Here is a 10,250-nt window from a genome sequence, read left to right on the forward strand (position 1 = left end):
GGCAATTGCCGTCGGTGCCGTCGGTTAATTCGAGCCCTGGTAATGTATGACCACCAATTGTACCAATTATTAGCATGCGCAGCATCTAAATGCAGCTAATAACAGCATGCAAGCTAAAATGTCCATGCTGTATTTCATTGAAACCGCTAAGATGACTAACTGAACAATAGTACTTTGCTAAAATGGGTTGCTGATTTTTGTGACATCATTGAATTGCCATATATTTCAATTGTGAAATGATGGGGGTAGGGTAGGCATTATAATATGATAACCTGCCAGTTACAATAGTATAATAGACTATTATAATAAGTTATTGTTACGATGTACCATGATTAATTGAGAGCTTTGAAACATATAGTGATGTATGGATTATGGTAACAATTTCAAGTAACTGTGAAATGCACTCTGCTCTGCTATATATACATGCTTCAAGTATGACGTCATCATCGCAAACATCACACCATCGGGGGTAATAAGAGACATACGGCTGCTGCTTTTCCAGATAACGTCTAGTGGGAATTCTCAGTCTAAACAAACATCAATCAACGGGCTTAGCCAATGAACGTGAGGGGTCCTAAGATGGCTACGATAATTAGAATCGGACGTCACGATTCCAGCTAGACTGGTACGGACCTTAAGTGAGCCAAGTATCTTTCGCTACACTAAAGTTATAGTTAGTGCAGCGTGTGGAACTCTCCACCGCGGAGCAGTCTAAGCTGGATCGCCGATCCTTGTGTGAAAAATTCCCTTGAAAATCCCTCGAAGAGAGCCTCGTCGCGCCATCTATGGGACGCCATATGTACGAGAATAAGTTCAAGGCGTGAAACGGAAGAAATGCAAACTCGCTTTTCTAGACGAAAAGGAAACGCGCCGACCAGCAAAGTAGCAATTACGAGCATTTGGATTTATTCTCGCCCTACGTGCATAGTCGAAAGGCTTCTGCAATCGCCACAACTCCTCAATTGACCGATTATACGGCTTTATCCTATACCCATAAGGGCCTCGGGAACATTTTTCTAAATATAGGGCAGCGAATAAGTCATTGTGTCACCGCTGCGCGGCGTTTGCGCGCTTCGCGCGGATATCCGGGCTGCAGATCGTCAAGTCTACTTTATATAAATGTGGTTCTTTCTCAGAAAGCGCATCAGCATAGCTTGTGAGGCACTGAAGAGTTGTGTACCCGGAGTTTCAGGGAAGACAGACAGAGCCACGGTGTTCGAGATGGTTGTTCAATATGTTCAGTTACTACAGAGCAAGGTTGGAAACAAATACGATTCTGTAAGTCGTTGTTAACTCACAAATCTTCTGATGTTATTAATGGTTATGAGTAGCATACACACCGTTATATACTAAATAAGATTTAACAAGTGCTAATAAATGAAATTTACATTGTTGAAATCTCAAATGTGACAAGTAAGCAAGCTTATAAAGTTTTTCTATAATTTTACAGGAGTTCTTAGACATCTGCATGTAATCCCTTGTAGATACCTTGAGTTATTCTTATTGGTGCCAATACGATTCACCAAGCCACATGAAAGGATCCCAGTGCCATGCAGTGTTTGGAGGCCAAGGCTGTCAGCAGAGTAATAGAAATAGCAGGGTAAAAACTGAGAAGCTTTTTCAAACGTGTAGGTTCCTTACAAGGAAAGTTTAATATAATACTTTTATATATTTAAATCATAGTATTAAGCTTATATAGAAAGAATGTGAAAAAATGTTTGTTTTGTGCTAATGATTAAATGTTGATTTCATTCTAAATGATAATGCCTTTTAAAGTTTATAGCTAATTTAAAAGAGGTTTCATCACTGTTTGACAGTTTTAAAATGGTTCCAATGAACAAGTAAAGTTTGGTATTATTACTTTATCAGTTTTATATTATTAAAATCTTTGTTTAACAAACACTGATGAACAGTGTATTTGAGTGTATTGTTCTATTAACTTCTGCAGTTTGTGGGCGTTGGGGCAGATTAATAAAATGTATCCATTTCAGCAGAGCAAAACCAGAAACAAATTAATACCTCAGGTATTAAAACAAAGAATTTTAGTGACTTAAAATAATTTAACATGTGTTCTTACACAACAGTCTAAATTTAGCAGTCCACATTCAGTTTGCCTGCTCACATCTTTACTGCTCTTTACAAAAATACATACTTTGCTACTATTCGCTTTGCAAACTTTCTTTGCGATCAAACGTCTACACAATCACGATCACACATCTACACAAATACACACTCTACATTATGTATCACAACTGTCAAAATGCAGCTACCAACATATTTTTCTTGATACTGTATATAGGTAAGTCCTGGTATCTCTTTTAAATGCATTTACTAGGCTCATGCGTGATAGATGACTGAACGTTTAGAATATCGATAGGAAAGCATAATGCTTGACAGAGGTGATATGACAGCAGTGCAGATGCAGCTAGGATCGCTACCAAGTTGAATATAACAACTTTCTACAGTTTGCAGCAACTGTAAAAATACGAAGTGCACAACCACTCCAGATTGCCTCCATCTGTGTTAAAAACCGAAACATTGCAATACGAAGGGTCAGGTGCCAAAGGCAGAAAAACCTTAAACTTGAGTAAAAACCTGCAACAAATTCAGCCTAACACCCGTAGTCTCCCTGCTTTATACGTTTTCAATCTATACATTACTATAAAGTATTTACATTTGTGAACTCAGTAACAAATGATTAACAAATGCATGTGAAAGTGCCAACCACTGATCTTTATATACCAATTAGATGGCTTTTGGTGGCCACTAGGTGTGGCCCCCAAATGCCATGACACCAGTCCTAGTAGAAGTATTATCATAGAATAGGCCAATAGGCTGAGCCAAGTATTCATGTGACTCGTGATGTCACGGACAAAACCTCTTATGTAGAGACTAACACATCGTTTGTCTCTCTTGCTGTATAAATGCACATATATATATACCCATTTGACAAAGTTATGGGGTACACACGGCAGAGTTCCGCATTTGGGCGTGGTTGCAAGATGGCGGACAGCGGCGCGGTGGTGTTACTTTCTCACCGACCGTGGATTGGCTAACCGCTGTTCAGTTAGTATATAGAGATCAGTGATGCCAACCTAAAGCTTCTCTTTTTTCCATGTTTTCAATTCTGTTATTCAATCTGCGTGCAAACTAAGCGACAATGAACATGAACTAGGTCTTCTTCACCTGTACTGAAAATCGAATAATAAACGGTCTCGGTTCATTTCAAACAGAACATACTTATCAGTAAACATTAATCATGCATATCGGGGCGAGAACATTTATTGCATTGATAACGTACTGCGGAAAGACAAAAACAACAATAACACCAACAGCAACAACTCCATAACTGACTTATTACCTCTTGAACCACTCTTTCATAGGTAACAACTATATAACTGGGAACCTAACACATGCAATAGAAACTAATCACTATAATAAAGTAATCTACTGCTAAGCCATACCTGCTTCTTTTTACAATTCTCTCCTTTCCTCTATTATGGATACTTTGGTCACAGATAAGCTATTGCTTCCTAGAAGCTAGGCTATGTGCTTATTATTAGGCACAGTCATGTTTTTACAGAATAAAGCTACATCTGCGCTGTCACGCCACACCCAGATAGATGGTTTTCAAGACTGCCACTGTATTGCCAAACTTTGATGAACTCATTTTGGCACCCTACACTCACTCATCAGCACCACTCTTTTGCTGGCTCATGACATTCTCATTATGGCTAAGTTTTTAGGGAACCGGCAGGAACTATCATAGCCAGTGAAAAATGGTGGATCTCCAAATACAGTGAACGTACACACGAGCTTTTAAAAGAAATACCTGTATAAGCATATGGGTAAAGGTTTTCAGCATTCACTCTACATCGCAGTCCAATGCAATCACCTCATCAACAAATCCAGTCCGTTTACGTGAGGAGGATATCACACACCACCGAGTCTCCAGAGGAACGCAACTTTTGGCCAATAAATGCTGCTGGCAAAAAATTCATGCACGAATTTCCCCCAAGCTGTACGCACGTTGTCATGGTTACCTAAGAGAAGTCTATATGCACATTGGCACTCTGTTCTTCGGATGATAACACTTGGAGTGACCACATAAAATACATTAATCAACGTAAAATAAGGAATACTTCAGAGAAGATTGTGCATTTTAAGAGCATTAAAGAGTTTAGTAAGTGGAAAAGGAATCTGAACTGAAAATTGCATCCGTTTATTCGGAGCCAAGAGTTAATTGATGGGATGATTGCTGCAAGAGGAAGGAGTAGCTTGTTACTTAGGTGTTGATTTAGAATTAGGATACAACTATTTCTTGATTTTATCACCCAAGTAGCATAACTCTCAAATGTGACAGTAACTACATTGCAGTTAGCTTTGGTTAAAAAGGTATTTGCCCAGTAAAGCAAATAGCAAACAGACACTACTCCGAGAATTCACAAGAAATAGAAACCTATAGTTATATATTACATACCTTAAGCCTCCAAAAGATGCTAACAACTTCATCTATGACTCTACGCTGTGACTATAGAAGCTACATCAAAGATGAGTGAGCCTGGACCAAGCAAACGGGAGTGACTCAACTTGTTTCACCAATGCAAACATAAACCCTATAACTCTCGTTTAAGCCACTCGGATGACGGCTCATACAAATGCACACTTTTAAAAAAGTGATGCAAAAGTGTGCTCACTCTTGAGCAAAATATACTGCGGGTACATACGAGAAAATGGACTAAGCACAAGCATTATGACATGTACGCAAGGGATATCCAAATGTGGAGAGTAATGCCGAAGCTACACATACGATAGAAACAAACCTAACGGGTAATAGCTACACGTGACTATCCTTGAGTTTAAAGCTTTTAGCAGATTCCAGGAAGTTAGGATACTCTCATATCAGAAGTGGATAATAGGGAAGGAGTGTAACTTCAATAAACAAGGGAAATTCGTCATTTACTAGCCTTAGAATACCTACGATTTACTACGTGTAACTAAACCAACTTGAGCTCAAATCGTACACAGTACATTCGCCTAGCATCGTGCGAAATCGTTTCCTCGTATACACCCGCAATCCGGAGATACAGACTAAAACGTACGACACGATTATCCATTCTGTTGCCATCAATCCGAATGTATTGTCCGCCTAACTTGAAACAAAAGGCAGCTACTAACGACTCTCTCGGCAAGGTGGTGTGGCTCGCTGGGAGATTGGACATCGACGCAACACTCGGAGAGCTAATCTCTGACCTATTTACAGCTGGTATGCCCCCCACCGCAATCAGCAGCAGCTCTGCGGCTCAGCGGCAGCGTGCCAATCTCCCAGCGAGCCACACCGCCTCGCCGAGAAAGTCGTTAGTAGCTGCCTTTTGTTTCAAGTTAGGCGGACAATACATTCGGATTGATGGCAACAGAATGGATAATCGTGTCGTACATTTTAGTCTGTATCTCCGGATTGCGGTTGTATACGAGGAAACGATTTCGCACGATGCTAGGCGAATGTACTGTGTACGATTTGAGCTCAAGTTGGTTGAGTTACACGTAGTAAATCGTAGGTATTCTAAGGCTAGTAAATGACGAATTTCCCTTGTTTATTGAAGTCACACTCCTTCCCTATTAGTATTATCTACTTCTAAATCGTAGGTATTCTAAGGCTAGTAAATGACGAATTTCCCTTGTTTATTGAAGTCACACTCCTTCCCTATTATCTACTCCTGTCTCACATGTATTTCAATTTTAGCATCGGGTCGCAAAGAAGCCAGCTAATTACAGAGCCTATATAACACTGTTACAAGGTAAGTCTTATCACCATGATAATAAGTCACACGACAATATTCCCCATCTACACATGGAAAAGCTTCCGAGCCATTAAGTAGGCTTCTTAGTTTCTAACTATTAAATGTGTGCTTTATAAGTCACTACATTCACATACTCCACATAACACACACACACACACACTGATATGACTGGTCCTTATAATAAACTACGCTATGGGGAGAACATGTGACGCAGAGGGCTTGCTTTAATTTGCCTTCGAGCTTCTACTGCCTTCTAGTATACCGTGTAAGACCATATATCGCAAATGCGTAAATGCAGCAAGAGCCCTTGAAGTGCAGGGCCGCATGGAGCATGTCCAGCCAGGGGATCCATCAGGCGAGTTCCAGCCCGTGCTCAGACGAGTGCGGCGCCTGCAGTCAAACAGTGCTGTCGACACGGGCCGGTGCGGTACGAGCGCACCGCCTGCGCGCTGAAGCCGCGAGCGTTACCGTTCGAGTAGACAGACTGCGATGAGGTCCAGTCCGACATCGTGATGCCCTGCTTGTAAAACTTTGTTGTCGTCTTGTTGAATACGGGGAGCAGCTCATTGGCTTCACTCGACAGCGCCTGAAACACGAGTCGAACACGGTGCTCAACATTTCCACAAGTTCATTCATTAGGTAAAACTTGCATAGGCTTGGTGCATTACACATTTCCGCTCCAGCATTCTCACATGTGCAGGGCACAAGGGAATTGCAATGCCGTGACATGGCATGCCAACGGGCATTCGTCTAAATAAGCAAATACATTCTGCTGATGTTAATATGGACTTCACCAAAACAGAGCCATACAACAAAAGAAGCAGGGTTAGATATCACGGAGAGAGCCCACACACCTTTAGGTAGACCATGGCATCCGATCCATAGCCCTCCGAACTGTACAGCTGTAGATCACCTTGAAAGTAGCGAGCATAGAGGCGTGACAGCGGTAGTCCATATCCATAGCCAGCCAGCGGTGCTGACACATTGACATCTGAGCTATCTGGTCGTGGAGCGGTTGAGTATAGGTACTGGAAGAGGAGGTCTGTCCGACTCCTGGGAATTCCACCACCAGCATCTGATATCTGCAAGAGACAAGCACACTGGGGTAAAACCCATCGAACACGACTCTTTAGGTGGATGCTACAAGTTCCTAATCGAGTCATATTGAGATAAACCTGCAGAGAAAGCCAAACCTTCCTTCATGGAAAACTATTCTCCCAAATGTCGTTTCGTCACTAAATAACCCATTCTGTCTGACAGTTCACAACAGCTCCCTCATCAAAAGGTAAATAAAACAAGAGCCGCAGAGCGTCTGGGCTCATCTGAGGTCTGTTGCTACGGTTATAAACGTAACATTTCAGTCGTGCGCAGTGACACCTTTGTTAGGCGCCTATGATACTATCAGCCACCCACCTGCCACGCAGCTAGGGCCTGCATACCTCCCCAATCCCATTGGTTGATACAAATTACGTGCCTGAAACTCTTGTTTTATGGTGCATTGTGACCGTAACCCTAACCCTATTAAAAATGAAAGTGTCAATGACACTGTAGCACACCACAAAACAAGTGCCGCAGAGCGACAGCGCTCACCTGACGGCAGCTGATCTGATGCTAAACTCAGGGGCAAACGAATCAAGAGCACCAGAAGTTTTACAAACATGTCGGAACGCAGCATAACCTATTTATTTCGAACGCCATCGCTAAGAAACAATCAAAGCAGGTATAGCGCCACTACCATCACAAATTGTGATTCATTTTGGTTTATAATTTTATTATTGCGATATACAGATGGCAACCGTGTGCTACCGCCTAGAAAGTCATACGAAGTAAACACTCCAGCCACCAATTAACCTTTGACAAAAGTTGTGTTATAGGCAGGGAAACACCATTGTCACGTGGTATATAGCAGCTACGCTGGAATAAGCGTATGCTCTCAATCTTACACGTTACACATCGGAGCTCCGCTTTTAGGCAGTGCCTAAATCTGAATATTATAAAAAACGTTAAATGGCCGATCATTTAGGTGTAACGCCATCACTCGCCCACATCTCAGACTCACATCTCAAACATTTATTTTCACATAAAAAATTACACATAATTATTAAGAGTATATAATGGGAGTTCTCCCATATATACTCTTCGTTTCTATAATGTACGTCGATGGTTGCTCAATTAAAACTGACTTCTTCTCACTCACTCATTTGTGTCTTTTTAGCTCATCTGACATAGTCAGATGTAGCTCTAGTACTATAGCCCGCGGATCGCTGCCGCAGGGCTATAGCACATTCTGCCATAGATGTAATCTAAGCAAATGGTCCAACTGATGTGACCAAAATTATCCCCAAAACGTAAAATGATCGGCTTTTTAACACTTATCTATCAACATGGACATCTCACCTATCTTTTTGAACACTTCCACAACTTTACACCAGGTATTTATGCTGTTATTCCTCAAAGTCTTAGCACTACTGGTGTTTTGTTTTCAAATGCGGTTGCTCTGCTTATGTGTGCACGCGTGACTCTTCAGTGCTAAGACTTTGAGGAATAACAGCATTAAACACCTGGTGTAAAGTTGTGGAAGTGTTCAAAAGATAGGTGAGATGTCCATGTTGATAGATAAGTGTTAAAAAGCCCGATCATTTTACGTTTTTGGGATAAATTTTTGGTCACATCAGTTGGACCATTTGCTTAGATTACATCTATGGCAGAATGTGCTATAGCCCTGCGGCAGCGATCCGCGGGCTATAGTACTAGAGCTAAGTCAGATGCAGCTTGTAGAATCGCATGATCGTCCGTCCGTGCGAGCGTCCGTCCGTATCCGTCAACAGTTGGGCACAAATCTAAACGGCTCGACGTACGGTCCCGATATTCGGGACGTGGGGGGGTAATCCGAAAACGAGTTGGGATGTCGAAGCAGGGGGGTCAAAGGTCAAAGGTCAAGAGGTTGTAAAAAGGGGGAACATTCCCTCCTTCACTTAAGTATAGGAGGAAATGCAGAATTGCGGCACAAATCTAAACGGCTCGACCTAGGCTCGTGATAGTCCGTGTATAGCATCATGGTAGGAAAAGCCATCACTGTGCCGAAATTGGAGGTCACAGCGTCAAAGGTCAATGGGGCACAGGGCAGATTTTAGACATTTTCTGAGGACATGGTGTGACGGAGCGATTGAAAAACTTTTTTTGTTTCAGCGGTGACCTAGCATTTTTATGGCTTTATTGAAAGGACCATGAAATGTGCTTCCACTGACATGCGAAGAGTAAGTGTCGGATAACCTTTTGACCCTCAAGAGGAGGGTTAAACATGGATTTATTTACTGTTACTGTCTGTTAGAAAGAATTTGACTGCTGGGTTTGCTAGTAGAATCTATACATGCCTGGATGTATGAGGCTACAATGTCACAGTGAAATTTCAAAAGCTAAATTTGGTTGAAGAAGGTTTATGCTCCTTAAATCGTATAATTTCTATGGCATTCTGTACTGTCAGTATGTTACATGTAACTTAATAATTATGCCACTGCCAGTGGCCGCTGCCAGTGCATGTGGTGGTGATAGTATGGTGTAGTTTTTGCCTGCGTTAATTAGGTACAGGTGGCAGCTCTCTATTCAGCCTGTAGGTTGTGTAGGTAAATGGACGAGTGCTTACCTATTCTCTCTCTGGCAAATAGTTGTTACTATACTACGTACGATGGAAGCTCCAGCTACCAACGTACGCGCCATCTCGTGGCAACTTTCATAACGATCCCAACGAACATTTCTCCGAGAAGGCTCCTGATACATCCCAGTGTTTGAAATAAGGGCTATCCGTTTGTTCGTACTTGTCGCATTTCCACGGAGGACAAGTAGATTTGTGCAGGTAGCTTGTCTGCTGGACAAGCAGCTTTTTAGAGGCAATTTTCTCATAATTTTCTACCATCGCTGGCCGCTGCTGGGTAACCGAGTTAACATAGTATAAACATGGCTGCCAGAGTGCCACCCGATATTAAACATATATAGTATAAACATTTATGTGAAGTTATATAAAAACGTTAACCGCCTTGCTAGCCCACGAAACGGTTGGCTAGGGTTAGAAGACCATCAGACAATCAGTCTGATAGACAATCAGACGTCTGTAAGACAATCAGTCGTACAGCCTCGTCCGGCAGCGCTACCGCCTCGAGAAAGAGAGAAATTGAGAGAGAGGGAGAGAGAGAGCGAGGGGAAGAGAGGGAGAGAGAGAGAGAGAGAGAGAGAGAGGAAGAGAGAGAGAGAGAGAGAGAGAGAGAGAGAGAGAGAGAGAGAGAGAGAGAGCGAGAGAGAGAGAGAGAGAGAGAGAGAGAGAGAGAGAGAGAGAGAGAAAGAGAGAGAGAGAGAGCGCGCGAAAGGAGAGAGAAAGAGTGAGAGAGAGAGAGAGAGAGAGAGAAGAGAGAGAGAGAGAGGAGGGAGGGAGGGAGGGGGGAGGGGAGGGAGGAG

At 42.3% G+C, this 10,250-nt stretch overlaps 2 protein-coding genes across 2 annotated transcripts in view; one reads left to right on the forward strand and one right to left on the reverse strand.

Annotated features, from left to right (window-relative positions):
- The window catches only part of LOC106816991, a 14,458-nt gene extending 11,147 nt beyond the window's left edge, over window positions 1-3,311 (forward strand). The window contains exons 6-7 of the mRNA XM_014821636.1: window positions 1,137-1,278; window positions 1,451-3,311. Of these exons, the coding sequence (XP_014677122.1) occupies window positions 1,137-1,278; window positions 1,451-1,474 (166 nt within the window). The 3' untranslated portion in view covers window positions 1,475-3,311. The remainder of the gene's footprint in view (window positions 1-1,136; window positions 1,279-1,450) is intronic.
- Window positions 3,312-5,646: 2,335 nt separating this feature from the next.
- LOC106816990 (pyruvate dehydrogenase (acetyl-transferring) kinase, mitochondrial-like) overlaps window positions 5,647-10,250 on the reverse strand; it is a 43,688-nt gene continuing 39,084 nt past the window's right edge. The window contains exons 10-11 of the mRNA XM_014821635.1: window positions 6,656-6,883; window positions 5,647-6,387 (exon numbers count right to left, since the gene is read on the reverse strand). Of these exons, the coding sequence (XP_014677121.1) occupies window positions 6,175-6,387; window positions 6,656-6,883 (441 nt within the window). The 3' untranslated portion in view covers window positions 5,647-6,174. The remainder of the gene's footprint in view (window positions 6,388-6,655; window positions 6,884-10,250) is intronic.

The sequence above is a fragment of the Priapulus caudatus genome, unplaced genomic scaffold, assembly GCF_000485595.1.
Source record: "Priapulus caudatus unplaced genomic scaffold, Priapulus_caudatus-5.0.1 Scaffold1554, whole genome shotgun sequence".
NCBI classification, from domain to species: domain Eukaryota; kingdom Metazoa; phylum Priapulida; class Priapulimorpha; order Priapulimorphida; family Priapulidae; genus Priapulus; species Priapulus caudatus.